Raw genomic sequence first — 15,895 nt, forward strand, 5'->3', positions numbered from 1 at the left:
ATTTTTGATTGTCTACCTCAACAGACTGGATGGAGGTACATTTTTTCATTCTTTCTTTAGTGCATTATGAGCTTGGTAATGTTAATTACAGTAGTGAAAAAATTTTATTTTCAAGCAGATTTCTACAGTAACTAAAAACAAATGAAAAACTGAAAATAGGGAATGTAAGATTTTTGAAAAATTATTGATATTTTTACATCAACTACACTTTCCAAAGTATCTTTCCTCTTTCTTTCTCTTAGAGAGCCATACTTTCTAACAACAACAATAAAAAAGAGCATAGTATAGCTCAGTAAAACTAACCAACAAGTTCAATATGTGTCATTATATGCAGTGTTCTAAACCTCTAGTCCCTCTATCTCTGTGGGGAAGATGCCTTTTCATATCTTTTCTTTGGAACAAGCTTGGTCATTATAATTTAATAGTATTTAGTTTTTATTGCTTTATTATTAGAATGTAATATCTTTTTTTTTTTTAATTTAATAGCCTTTTATTTACAGGTTATATGTATGGGTAACTTTACAGCATTGACAATTGCCAAACCTCTTGTTCCAATTTTTCCCCTCCTTCCCCCCACCCCTTCCCCCAGATGGCAGGATGACCAATAGATGTTAAATATATTAAAATATAAATTAGATACACAATAAGTATACATGACCAAACCGTTATTTTGCTGTACAAAAAGAATCAGACTTTGAAATATTGTACAATTAGCTTGTGAAGGAAATCCAAAATGCAGGTGGGCAAAAATATAGGGATTGGGAATTCAATGTAATGGTTTTTAGTCATCTCCCAGAGTTCTTTCGCTGAGCGTATCTGGTTCAGTTCATTACTGCTCCATTGGAAATGATTTGGTTGATCTCGTTGCTGAGGATGGCCAGGTCCATCAGAATTGGTCATCATATAGTATTGTTGTTGAAGTATATAATGATCTCTTGGCCCTGCTTGTTTCACTCAGCATCAGTTCGTATAAGTCTCTCCAGGCCTCCTGAAATCATCCTGTTGGTCATTTCTTACAGAACAGTAATATTCCATAATTAGAATGTAGTATCTTAATAAATACAATACAAATATACTGTAACATCTCATTTATCCATCATTTTTAGGAAATAAGATTTTTTTTCTAAGATAAATGCTGGAAATTATTCATATGTTTTGAAAAAAAACAGAAAAATAAAGTGTAAAAAGGAGTATACTTTGATCTTCATTCAGACACAATCAGTTTTTTCTCTGGATATGGATAGCATTTTTTCATAAGATAGTCTTTAAAAAAATTTCCTTACCAAATTTATTTAGAATAATCTGAATTATTTCCTTCAACATTTATCAAGTATCTGCCATACTACATTCAGAAGATCCAGAGGCAAAAAATTAAATGGTTCCTTCCTTCAGGGACCTAATAGTTATATTACTGGGGGATAAGTTCTCTCTCATACACACATGCAGGTATACACATATAACAAGATGGTGTTTGTACATAATATTCCATATACATAGTCTCTCTATACATGTTTTCAGATTTGTATGATGATGATAATAATAGTAGGACAGGAAAGGTGTGTCAAGTTAACAGTTAATCTGGAAAAGATTTGAAAGTTTAATAGATTTTAAGCCCAGTTTAAATCAAGTGTGATAGGACAATCCTAAAAGCTAACCTAATGTTAGAATGAATCAAGGCTAATAATGTCCAGAGTAAGGAAGCATTCCATTGTCCACTGCCCACATCATGTATCATCTACAATTTTCTGTTCTTTTCATTGTACCACATTTTAGATAGGACATTGATAAGATAAAGATGACCGGAATGTTGAAGAATGATATTTTGCCATTAAGAGAATCTAGTGATAAAATTGAAAATGTTTAGCCTGTAAAGAAGATAGATTATTTTCCAGTATTTAGAAGATGGTCATAGGAAGAGGGAATAGACTTACTATGCTTATCTCCTGAGGACTTGGATTAACAGGGGAATGTCGTAAAAATATAATTGTTCTCAATATAAGGAAAGACTTCCTAATTATGAAAGCGAACCAGAAATGGAATTTGAGGAATAAGGTAATAAATTCCAGAGATATTGTGGAGGTAGAATCAATAATACCTGGCATCTGATTGGCTATGGAGGGCCAAGATGAGAATGTTGAAGAAAAAAGAATAAGAGATATCTTGAGTTTTACAAACTCGATGTCTGGAAAGATAGAGGGACCATTAGCAAAAATAGGGAAATTTGGGAATTGGATGAATATATGATAATTGATTCTATGAGGCCCAATGAGATCATCAAAGAGTAGACTACAGAGAATAGGGTCCATGGCTAACTTTTTTTTTTTTTGCCTTTTTTATTATTATTAAAGCTTTTCATCTTTAAAACATATGCATAGATAATTTTTAACATTCACCCTTCTAAAACCATTGTGTTCCAAATTTTCTTCTCTCCTTTCCCCCTACCTACCCCCTCCCCTATACAGCAAGTAATGCAATATATGTTAACCATGTGCAGTTCTTCTATATATATATCCATAATTATCATACTGCCCAAGAAATATCAGATCAAAAAGGGAAAAAGTAAGAAAACAAAATGCAAGCAAACAATAACAACAAAAAAATGAAAATATTGTGTTGTGATCCACACTCAGTCTCCATAATTCTCTCTCTGGGTGCATATGGCTCTCTCCATCACAAGTCCATTGGAACTTTTGATGAAGGATCCTTACACCTAGGTATTAGGAGAGGGATGAATATTCAGCAAAGGAAATCGAGAAGAATTGGGAATTCAGAGCCTGAAAAGAGCAGTCACAGAAGTTGAAGAGTAATGGGATTTGATAAGGGAAGTAGGAATAGGACAGCCAACATTTTGATATAACAATTATGAGATGGTGGATAACCTAGACAATGCTGGAAACTAGATTTCAAGGAGATGAGAATTGAGTGATCAGTGAAGAATTATTAGGTTAGAATGTAAACTTATTGAGGATAAGGATTGTTTTATTTTTTCCTTTGTTTCTGTAGTGCCTGACACAGTTTGGCTCTTAAAAAATATTTGTTGGTTGATTTACTGAAACATAACCAGGAAATAAAAATAATTTCTCAGTAAACTTAATTGTAAAAGGAAGGAAAAAATAAAAGACAGTAACCTCATGGTGAATGTTTAAGGATAAGGTCAACCTGGGATGCCTGAGAGCAATATTGGTGGAGCAATCATTTCTCAGTGGAAATGAGTAAGACAGAGAATGCTCAAAGGGCAGGCAGGCTCCCAAGAATAATGAAAGGGGATCTCAAGCTGGAAGGTACTTTTAAAGAACACCTGATTCGATCCTTTATTTTACAGATGAGGAAATTGATGCTCACAGAAGTTAAGCCCATGGTTGTATGTCTTGTGGCTTTTGAACCTAGATCTTGATTACAGGCTCAATCTTTTATTGACTATACTATCTGTCTTTCAAGAATTGAAGATGGGAATGCTTTGAATCAAGTACACAAATAGTAGATCTGGCCTTGGTAAAAAGAAGCATCATGGGAGAGTGAATAGATTATTTTATTTGGAGTTAAGAGAGACTGGATTTAGATACCAACTGGATGACAGTGGGTGAGTCATTTAATTCACATCAGTCAGAATTTATTAAGACACTGTTTTAGGCACCAGAGCAATAAAGATAAAACAAAATGACCCTTGTCATTAATAAAGAATGTATTCTACTGGAGGATGTACCCTGAAAACAAATAAGTTTAGTGGAAGATAAATTGAGGTGAGAGAATATTAAAATTCAGGAAGGACTTCTCTGAAGAGAGAGCGCCTCACCTGAGCTGAATCATTAGGGAAGACAAGGACAAAGGATGATTTGTGCAAATGTCTGATTAGAAGATGAATGAGTTCTTTTCCAAGCCTCAGTTTCCTCATCTGTATGATAATATTGGTGCTAAGTACTTCTCAAAAAGTTGTTCATCTCACTAGATATATATAAAGGGCTTTGCAAAAATTTAAAATCTTTTAAGTTAACTCTTTTATTCTTCAAGGACTGGAGCAAAAGGGGCAAAAATAGGAAAGTCTTTAGTCTCTTGATTTTTTTGAGTAAAAGTGTGAAGGAAGATGCATATGAATATAGCTTCTATTTTCTTCATAGAGAAGAGGTAGAGTCCTGCTGAGGAGATGTAGAGAAAGTTGTAGAAGATTTGAGGACAGAAGAGAATTTGGAGCCCTGACTCTCAGAATCAACTATTTAGAACTATTTAAATGTCTTTTGTTGTTCAGTCATTCAGTTGTGTCCGACTCCACATAGTCCCATGGGTTTTTCTTGACAGCATTCTGGAGTGGTTCTCCATTCTCTTCTCCAGTGTCTCCATTTTACATATGAGGAACTAAGACAAATTAAGGGTTAAATGACTTGCCCAGAGTCACACAGCTAGCACACGTCTGAGGTCATATTTGAATTCGGATCTTCCTGATGCTAGACCTGATGCTCTAGCCCAGGGGTCCTCAAACTTACACCCGCGGGCCAGATGCAGCAGCTGAGGATGGTTATCCCCCTCACCCAGGTCTATGAAGTTTCTTTATTTAAAGGCCCACAAAACAAAGTTTTTGTTTTTACTGTAGTCCGGCCCTCCAACAGTCTGAGGTACAGTGAACTGGCCCCCTATTTAAAAAATTTGAGGACCTCTGCTAGCCACTGCACTAGTTAGGTGCCCACAAATTACTTAGTTTTAGAACTAAGTTGCCATAGCTTGCATGGGAATCTTAAAACAAACAAACAAAAAACACATGCTAGATGTATCCCTGTTTTACTTTTTCTTGACTTCCCTTATCGAAGTATGATACTTTGGGGTATTTTGTTTGTCCTCAATGCAAATCTTTAATCTGCTATCAGGATCTATCAATCATTGTTACCACAGGTTAAAGTAATTCTTATGGAAGACAGAAATTAAATTTTTTCTGACAATCAAGTTGAATAAACTAGAGAGAGGACTAGTGTTGAAAGTATCCCTAAAACAATATCTTTTTGAGAGGACAAAAAAGTACATAGATGAATATTAAAAAAATATTTATGCAGGATTACTATTATATGTGTTGTGAAAGATCAACAGAGATGAAGAACTGTTCAAAGGATTTGGGAAGCAGGCACCATCATGGCCAGTTTCAGAGATTAGAATTTAGTCAAAGAGAAAAAGGCCAGTGGAGATTAAATGTACTTCTTTTGACTGATTAAAAAGTAGTCTGAAAGCAAATATGATTGTTTAACTCACCTTTTATACAAGGCAGATGTGTTGGTGTGTATTGTTTTTTGTGAAGAGGTTAAGTTGGGGTGGGAACACTGCCACGTTGTTTCAAATCAGTTCATCAATGTCTTTTCCATATTTTATACAGAGAAAGAGAGAATCCACGAGAATTGACATAGATACTTTTAAGATGTAGTTTTTTTTAGATATGTAAAATTTAGAAATAATTTGGAAAACAAAAGTATAGTTAGAAAAGGCTTGTAAAACTAATCTTGGACTTCTTTAAGCATGAGCCTTTGTGTGATTCGTTATTTCAGTGTTACAACTCTTAGTTTATTTAAGCAGACATCTTTTTCTGTGCTTGCTGAGAGCCAGGAGAAACAAGAAAGTCCTTTAGAATGATCTTTAAAAAAAAAAAATACTGTATTGCTTTTTAATAGTGAAGTTTTCCTTGTTTCCAGTAGAGGGCAACTCTTCAAAATTGAAGTCTTCAGCTTTTTTGTATATGCAAGGCATTTATTTTTCTCCTGTCCTTTTTTCCACAGAACCAAATCTACTCTATCAAAACCAATCCAGGAATTAAATTCAGAAGAATCTTTTCTACTAGGCAAGTAAAAACACATTATAGTATTTATAAAATACATTTTTATATTTTGAAATTTACTATATTTGGATGGATGTGTTTTATTTTGGTAAATATAGTATACTTAACATTTGCCCAGCCTTTCTTGTGCTTCTGGGTTCACAAAAGCTTTCACAAAATCTCTTTGTACAAAAATATAGGTTATTATGTGAATGACAATATTGTGTTGACAGTTTTGGTGAACATAGAATCTGCTTTTGAGACAGTCCCTTTTCTGCCTCTCTTGCCCAGAAAACAAATTTGCTTTTTCCTAGGACTTCCTTATATACTTTAATCAGAGATTTAAAATCAAGGTAATAGAAAAATGATATTATTAATTTATGTCTTTGTTGCCATTGTGATACAGTGTAAAACAGGATTTGGAGTTGGATAATATTGACTTGCCACTTATTATCCGTGTGTCCTTTGACAAGCTTTGACAACTTTTTTAGGTCTCAGTTTCTTCATCTATAAAATGAGAGGGCTGGATTAGATGATTTCTGAAGTTCCTTCTGCCTCAAAAAAAAAAAAAATCCATGATTTTTGTCCATTTCTTATAGTAAAGTTTAGTAAGATAAAATCATATAAACATATTATTAACCTAATCATTTCAGTCTTTGCTCTTCCCATTTATTGTGGCAAATGTCATGTGATATGTGTATGATTGTGTATGAGAATGTGAATGTGTGTATGTTGGGGTGTGACAAACCTATACACACAGTACACATACAAACTAACTTTGGATTGAAGCTGACTGGTTGATGTATAGCTATATCTACAACTATCTCTGTGTCTTTCTCCCTCTTAGGGAACTTATCTCAGAGCCAGGAAGACCTAGTGTACTTCCGGCATCTACTGGTTGTGTGGTCAGGCCATGTCATATTCTAGGCAAATCTCTAAAATCATTTGCAGAGAAGGTGCCAGATTGCATTGGTAAAAGGTGTTTCCTCATCTGAGAGTTCCTCATCCAGCACTTAACAAACACTTGACATGCATTAGGTGCTTCATCAGTGTTTATTGACTGCCTGAAACATAGCAATGAAACCAGAGGTCTCCCTCTGCACTTCTCTCTTCCTTAAGTCCATATAATTAAAATCATGTATTACAGTAAGAAATATGAAGATAGACCAAAGTATCCTTCATTGTATTTAGGATTTTGGGGATTGAAAGTGGAGAAGATAAAGTTGAAATTTTTAGACAATCCTTAGAATCCATATTAAAGGATGCCATGGTAATCTGTGTGTAGTTGATGCTTTTTAATTATTTTTATTTGATACATATGTATGGTGGATAATTTTATATTAAGATTATGAATGATTCAATTTTTCAGTTTTTAGAAGGCTTTTCAGTAAATAGATGAGAAACCCTTTTAGTTAGTGTAAAACTGCAAATGATTCACATTTGACATTCACCTTTGTCTCTTATGTTAAAACAACTGTTTCTACAGTGGTTACAATGTCTTTTAGTCCTATATTTTTGTTTGTCTTCATCCAGTCTTCTAATGTTCTTATTTTGTAGCTGTACAAAAATTCAATAGACTGATTTTTCTTTCATGACAAGAAGTTATATAGATTGACTTTTTACAATAGTAAGATCTGATAACAGGAGAACTTAACAAACATCAATAAAGTGTTTTTCCTCATAAATAATGATTTAGATAAACCTGCTCTTACAGGCACATACATACTTTAATCCCCAGTCTATTCATACATTCCCACATAGACTTTTAGAGGTAGCACATTCTATGTTCTTCTGGAACAAATAATCCTCATATTTCAAACATAGCCAGTTTTGTGTAAATTACTCTTCATGCCTAGTTTCCCCAAATTTTTTATTTTACTTAAAAAAATTATTTTGTTTTGTTTTAAACTGAATAATCATAAAAACAATAAAAAGCACATGAAGTAAACAATGCAATATTATGTAAAAACATTGGCCTTTGGCAGACTAGTGCAAAACTAAGCATGCCAAAAATGCTTTTGTGTTGCACCTTTTTCCAAGTCTCTCTTTTTTTGACTTGTGTTTCTTTTAAAATTAACTAGTATTTATGTTTTTAGATCTGGATTTATTATTCTTGCTCTGTATGTCTTTAAATATTTTCTTAGTTTCTCTGTAATTTTTTTGCAGTACTATGAGCCACTCCATTATATCAAAATTTAGCCATTCTTTAGTTGTTGGTCATATAGGTTGTTTCCATTTAAAAAAAAAAAATTACAAATATGGGGCAATTAGGTGGCTCAGTGGATAGAACACCACCCCTGAAGTCAGGAGGACCTGAGTTCAAATCTGATCTCAGACACTTAATTCTTCCTAGTTGTATGACCGGGCAAGTCACTTAATCTCAATTGCCTCAGCAAAAAAAAAAAAAATAAAAAAAAATAAAATTGCAAATAGGACAACCAAGAATATGTGTTTTACAAATAATTACTTTATTTACTTTTTATAGTTTCCAAGTATAAAGTCATGATTGCTTTGGTGATTTTTACTGTTCTTCCATAATTTTTTTGAGGCAGTTAGGCGGCTTAGTGGGTAGAATTCATTACCTAGAAGTCAATAAGCTCTCTGTTCAAATCCTTCCTCAGATACCTACTATTTGTGTGACCATAGTCAAGTCACTTAACCTTTCTTAGTCCCAGTTTCCTTATTTGTAAAATGGGAATTAAAAATATATAATCTTTTGCAAGGTCCTCTCCCCAAATTGTTGTGAAGAGAAAATCAGATGATATTTGTAAAACATTTTGCAAACCTTTAAGCATAATTTAAATGCTAGCTATTTTAATTTGTTGGTTTTGTTTATGATAAACTAGTGTCTTTCCCCCTACAGTCCTCTGGACATATTTAAACATGTTTTTTGCTATTTTTGCCATTCTAATTATCATCATGTATTGAAATTATATACACTATCTAACAATATTTTATTTTCTCATTTTCCCTTGTCAGGAGCTAAGTTTAAGGCTCCCCATTTCTCTCTCTTTTTTTTCCTGTAGTACTTTATTTTTCCAAATATATGCAAAGATAGCTGTCAACATTCACTTTTACAAAACCTTGTGTTCCAGATTTTTCTTCCTCTTTCCCTCTTCTCCTCATTTCCCCAAGCCAGCAAGCAATACAATATATGTTAAGCACGAGCAATTCTTTTAATTGTATTTTTTGTATTCACATTACTATGTAAAAAAAATCAGATCAAAAGGGAAAAAACACGTGAAAGGAAAAAAAAAAAAAAAACCAATAAGCAACAGCAACAAGAAAAAAGGTGAAAATGCTCTGCTTTGATCCACATTTAGTTTCCGTGGTTCTCTCTGGATGTAGATGATACTTTCCATTGCAAGTCTATTGGAATTGGCCTGAATCTCACCTCAATGTTGAAAAGAGCCAAGTCCATCACAGTTGATCATCATATAATCTTGCTGTTTTTGTGTACAATGTTCTCTTGGTTCTGCTCACTTCACTCAGCATGAATTCATGTCAATCACTCCAAGTTTTTCTGAAAGCAGTCTTTTTCTGAAATCATCATTTCTTACAGAATAATAATATTCCATTACATTCATATATTATAACTTATTCAGCCATTCCCCAACTGATGGGCATCCTTTAGTTTTTTAGTTCTCTGCCACTACAAAAAGGGCTGCCACAAACATTTTTGCACATGTGGGTTCTTTTCTTTTTTTTATGATCTCTTTAGGATATAGACCCAGTAGAAACACTGCTGGATCAAAGAGTATGCACAGTTTTAATAGCTCTTTGGACATAATTCCAAATTGCTCTCCAGAATAAGCATACCATGTCTCTAGACAAGTTGAATATATGTCAGCAAAATTCTTGCCTCCTAAGACTTTTTTTTATTAATATTTAATTTTTCCAAGTACATGCAAAGATAGTTTCTACCTTTGTAAAACTTTGTGTTCCAATTTCTTTTTTCTCTGTCTCTTTCCCTTATTCTCTTCCCCAAGACAGCAAGTAATTCGTTATAGGTTAAACATGCAATTCTTCTAAACATATTTCCATGTTCTTCATGCTGCCCATAAAAAATGAGATCAAAAGGGAGAAAAACACTAGAAAGAAAGAAAAGAAACAAACAGCAAAAAAGGTGAAAATACTATGCTTTGATCCACATTCAGTCTCTATAATTCTCTCTGGATGTGGATGGCACTTTCCATCACAACTCTATTGGAATTGATTTGGATCATTGCATTGCTGAAAAGAGGCACATCTATCACAGTTGATCTTCACACAATCTTCTTGTTGCTATGTATAAGGCTCTACTCACTTTACTTAGCATTAGTTCATATAAGTCTCTCTATCTCTCTGAAATCATCCTGCTGGTCATTGATGAGCATCCCCTCAGTTTCCAGTTTCTTGCCACTACAAAAAAGAATGCTGTAAATATTTTTACACATGTGGGTCCCTTTTCCTCCTTTAAGATCTCTTTGGGATATAAGCCAATAGAAACACTGCTGGGTCAAAGGGTATGCACAGTTTTATAGCCCTTTGAGCATAGTTGTATATTCTCCAGAATAAGCTCCCTATTTCTCCAGTCAACTTGAATCTGTGTCAGCAAAATTCTTGCCTCCTGAGATTTTTCAAAGTGATCCTTTTTAAATTTATTGAAGAAGTATCACTGTGATTTTGAAATTCTTAGTGAAAGACAAATATTTGAAATGAATTTTTACTCTATGTAAGATTTATGCCATGCTTATAATTGTTACTGTTTTGCATTAAATGTTTTGAAGTATCTTAATGCTTTATAGAAATATCATTTTGAATAGGTCTTTTCTCAGATAGCTTATGATGTCATAATCTTAATAGTTGGAAGGATCCTTGGAGAATAACCGTCCCTCATTTTAAAAATAGAAATCTAAGACCCATAGAATTTCATTTCTGCCAAAGTCACATATCTGGTTTAAATGTCAAAGTTAGGATATGAACTCTGATCTAACTAATTTTACTAATTCTCTTTGGCATACAAGTATTTGAATACCTAGAAATCAAGTGAAATATTAGTTTTTTCCTTTTATTTGATTTTTTAGTTAACAAGCATTTTTCTCTTTCTCTTCTACTTTTCACTTTGTTTAAAAGAAAAAAGAAAAAAATCCTTGAAGAGCAGCTAAGTAGCTAAGTAGAGTACTGACTCTGGAGTCAGGAGGATCTGAGTTCAAATGTGGCCTTAGACACTCGACACTTACTGTGTGACCTTGGACAAGACACTTAAACCTGATTGTTTCACAAAAATAAAAACAACCAAAAAAGCACCTTGTAATATATATGCATAGTCAAGCAAAACAAATTCCCCCATGTTCCAAAATGTGTATCATTCTGTACCTTGAATCAATCACTTTTCTATATGAAAGTAGTTAGCATCAGTCATGATTGGTCATTGCATTGTTTGGAAATTTAAGTCTTTTAAAATTGTCTGTTTTTACATTTGTTACTGTATACATTTTTCTCCTTGTTTTGCTGATTTTATTCTGCATTAGTAGATACAAATCTCTTCAGGTTTCTTTGAACTCATCCTTTTATCATTTCTTGTGACATGATATTCTTTTGCTTCTATATATCTTAATTTGTTTGGCCATTCTCCACTTCATAGGGATCTATTAGAATTTCATAATTATTTGTATGTTTCACACTAAAAAGGCATTAACGTGTTGAAACCGTGAGTCTTTTTTTTTAGTATTTGCCTAAATAAGAATTCTTCAGAAAGATCCATAATATAATCCTGCCATTTAAGATTATAATTCCTCTCTATTAGTATATATGAATTGCCCTGGACAAAAAAGTTTATTCTCTAGTGGATACTGCTGTAGGTCACCTAGCAGCCCATTGGATATTAGTGCTGGGCCTGGAGTTGGGAAGATCTGATTTCAAATTCAGCCTCAGATTCTCATTAGCAGTGTTACTCTGGGCAAATCACTTAATCCTGTCTGCCTCACTTTCCTCATCTGTTAAAAGGGATGGAGAAGGAAATGCCAAACTTTTGCCAAGAACATTTCAAAAGAGGTCATGAAGAGTTGAACGTGACTGAATAACAACAACATGGTACTGCTTTGCTGCCAGATGGCTGTTACTGTGGGCCCAAGCTGGAGGCCTTTCCAGCACAGTATACAAACTGCTAGCACTGGTGCTTTGGGGTACTGGCATAACTTATGAAAATCCAGGGACACCTCCACAGCATGACAGGGATTTCTTTTCTTTTTTTATTTATTTATTTTCATTTTTATTATTTAATAGCCTTTTACTTACAGGTTATATGTATGGGTAACTTTACAGCATTGACAATTGCCAAACCTTTTGTTCCAATTTTTCCCCTCTTTCCCCCCCCCCTCCCCAGATGGCAAGATGACCAGTAGATGCTAAATATATTAAAATATAAATTAGATACACAATAAGTATACATGACCAAACCGTTATTTTGTTGTACAAAAAGAATCAGACTCTGAAATATTGTACAATTATCCTCTGAAGGAAATCATAAATGCAGGTGGGCAAAAATATGGGGATTGGGAATTCCATGTAATGGTTTTTAGTCATCTCCCAGAGTTCTTTCTCTGGGTGTAGCTGGTTCAGTTCATTACTGCTCCATTGGAAATGGTTTGGTTGATCACATTGCTGAGGATGGCCAGGTCCATCAGAACTGGTCATCATATAGTATTGTTGTTGAAGTATATAATGATCTCTTGGCCCTGCTTGTTTCACTCAGCATCAGTTCATGTAAGTCTCTCCAGGCCTTTCTGAAATCTTCCTGTTGGTCATTTCTTACAGAACAATAATATTCCCTAATATTCATATACCACAATTTATTCAGCCATTCTCCAACTGATGGGCATCCACTCAGTTTCCAGTTTCTAGCCACTACAAAAAGGGCTGCCACAAACATTCGTGCACATACAGGTCCCTTTCCCTTCTTTATGATCTCTTTGGGATATAAGCCCAGTAGAAACACTGCTGGATCAAAGGGTATGCACAATTTGATAACTTTTTGAGCATAGTTCCAAACTGCTCTCCAGAATGGTTGGATTCGTTCATAACTCCACCAGCAATGTATCAGTGTCCCAGTTTTCCCACATCCCCTCCAACAATCATCATTATTTTTTCCTGTCATCTTAGCCAATCTGACAGGTGTGTAGTGGTATCGCAGAGTTGTCTTAATTTGCATTTCTCTGATTAATAATGATTTGGAACACTCTTTCACATGAGTGGTAATAATTTCAATTTCATCATCTGAAAATTATGACAGGGATTTCAGTGGAGATGTCAATGATAACTTTACAGCATCATTGGATTTGCAGTTAGAAAGGAAAAACTTGGACATTTTTGAGTCCAACCCACTTGTTTTGCAAATAAGGAACTGGAAGACTAGAGAAATTGAAAGACTTGTCCGGTTTCCTAAGCTAGTTTGTTTCCACTGTACCATTGTCTTTGTCTTATCTATCATATGAAAAATAGAAATAATCAGATCATTTCATGTGGGTAAAATAATATTACAATGAAGAAAAAAGCACTGATAATGCTCATTAGGAAAAAGTTGAGAGTTTTCATTAGCCTTGAATGCTAATGTGTTCTTTTGATTTGTTTAGAAGGAAAAGATGAAAAAATTTACATATTCCCAAGTAATTTAATTTTTTTCTTGGTTAGAAGCATAGATCTGAGAGCTCCTTAGGTTGCTAAGGAAATTTCTTAAAATAGTCCTAAACTTGGTTGGTTAGTAGTTCTTGGGGTCTTTCTAGGAATAAAAATGAAATCCCTTTAAAAATAAGATATTTTTGTTTTTGTGATTGTCTTTTTTCCTTGTTAAATTTGATTCATGTTGTAATATTTTGCTCTATTTGCAACTACTTGAAAGAATCAAGCACATTGTGAGAGTATGCATGTGAAATGAGGGAGATAGACTAGAAATATTTTAATGACTACCTCACCTTTTGAGATTACAAGTAGACTATCTGAAGACACATTTTATTTTTGCTAAAAATAATCACATCACTTATTTTCATATTTACAGAGTTTTGTATTTACAAAATTATCTCCTCCTACTTAATTGTCGATTGCTCTTTTCTCTTATATTTTCTCTGCCCTCAACTTCTAGAAAAAGTGTCAGCCAGGGCTGTGGCTGCCTGGGCGTTGAATGAGATAAAAAATACTAATGCCTGGTAGGCAGCTAAGGACAAAAAATTACTTCTTCTCTTACCTCTCTCTTGATTTGGGTGATATCATTTGTCACTACTTTTATTAAGTGTCCCACTCCTCACTTCCCAAGCTCAGAGAATCCTAGAATGTTAGACTTGAGAGAAATTTTAGAACTTGAGAATGTTAAAGCTAGCATGAAACATAGAAATGGTTGATCTGGGCTAGGCCCTTCATAGTGCAGATGAGAAAGTAGAAGCTCAGACAGACAGGGAAAATGATACTCATCATATACTTTGTGACCCTCAACAGTGAGTTATTGAACCTCCCTGCCTCTTCTGTAAAATAGAGAAAATACTTCCTACAATTGTTATGAGGATGATTTCATATACACATGCACATACACAAATACACACTTACAGGTAATCACTTTACAAATTGTAAAGTAACATATAATAAATGGTAAATGGACTTGTTCTGTCCAGCAATGACAGAACAAGTTATAGCCTGCCATTTGACAACCAAACCAGTTTTTTTTCTACTATCCAGTGCCATCATAACCTCATGCTCAAGAGTGCTTTCATCTTATTTTTAGTTATCAACAAGTAGAATTTCATTTTATTTTATTTTATTTTTTATTTTTTTTTATTTAATAGCCTTTTATTTACAGGATATATACATGGGTAACTTTAGAGCATTAACAATTGCCAAACCTCTTGTTCCAATTTTTCACCTCTTACCCCCACTCCCCTAGATGGCAGGATGACCAGTAGATGTTAAATATATTAAAATATAACTTAGATACACAATAAGTATACATGACAAAACGTTATTTTGCTGTACAAAAGAATCAGACTCTGAAATATTGTACAATTAGCTTGTGAAGGAAATCAAAAATGCAGGTGTGCATAAATATAGGGATTGGGAATTCAATGTAATGGTTTTTAGTCATCTCCCAGAGTTCTTTTTCTGGGCATAGCTAGTTCAGTTCATTACTGCTCCATTAGAAATGATTTGGTTGATCTCGTTGCTGAGGATGGCCTGGTCCATCAGAACTGGTCATCATATAGTATTGTTGTTGAAGTATATAATGATCTCCTGGTCCTGCTCATTTCACTCAGCATCAGTTCGTGTAAGTCTCTCCAGGCCTTTCTGAAATCATCCTGTTGGTCATTTCTTACAGAACAGTAATATAGAATTTCATTTTAACAAATGCCATTATATCTTTAAAATAAGTACCAGTTCTCTATAATGGAAGTATTTCTATATTTATAATAGTAATCTTTAGTGACACTGCTTTTTCTTATATGTGATTAGTAATGTTATAATATTAATGAATAGTATTTTATTAAATAAGTAACAAAAATTATATGTCATTTAAATTTTCATTAAAACTAGGTAATAAAAAATAAATTTATGCAGAGTTGGGCAATTCTAATTGAGTATTAAAGTTATCAAATATGTTAAGTACTTTAAAGGCAATCCCAAATAGAGTTCCTAGTAAAGTTTTGGTATAAATTTCAACTGTTTTCACCCAGATTCAAAAGTTATGAAATTTTCTTCCAAATAGTCTAACTCTGGAATTTGTGATCTTTTTTCCCTCCTTTTTTTTTTTTCTCATGGTGCCCTTCCCATGACTTACTTCATTTTGGCATAACTTTACAGTCAGTTGTTGTCACATCTACAACTATTTTTGCTACAAATTAATTTATGCTACAATATGGATGTTAGTGTAAAAATCATGTGAAGATTAAATAATTTTCAGCTTACTTAGTCTGTTGTAAACTTAAAGCTTTTAGTATCTTATTTTAGACAGTCATTGTTGTAGTCTCTTTCCAGTTTCATTTTTTCTCTTCTTTTATGTTACCATTGGTTGGTTCCTCCTTTAGTATTCATCTTGACTTTTGGGCTATTATCCTGGTATATGCTGTCTGTCATTTCTGAAGTCTA

The 15,895-nt window shown here is 33.6% G+C and overlaps 1 protein-coding gene across 1 annotated transcript in view; it reads left to right on the top strand.

The window, feature by feature from the left end:
- The window catches only part of LCMT1 (leucine carboxyl methyltransferase 1), a 98,676-nt gene that overhangs the window by 15,510 nt on the left and 67,271 nt on the right, over positions 1 to 15,895 (top strand). Inside the window, exon 5 of the mRNA XM_031945582.1 lies at positions 5,751 to 5,812. Within this exon, the coding sequence (XP_031801442.1) occupies positions 5,751 to 5,812 (62 nt within the window). The remainder of the gene's footprint in view (positions 1 to 5,750; positions 5,813 to 15,895) is intronic.

This window comes from Sarcophilus harrisii, chromosome 1, assembly GCF_902635505.1.
Source record: "Sarcophilus harrisii chromosome 1, mSarHar1.11, whole genome shotgun sequence".
Taxonomy (NCBI): domain Eukaryota; kingdom Metazoa; phylum Chordata; class Mammalia; order Dasyuromorphia; family Dasyuridae; genus Sarcophilus; species Sarcophilus harrisii.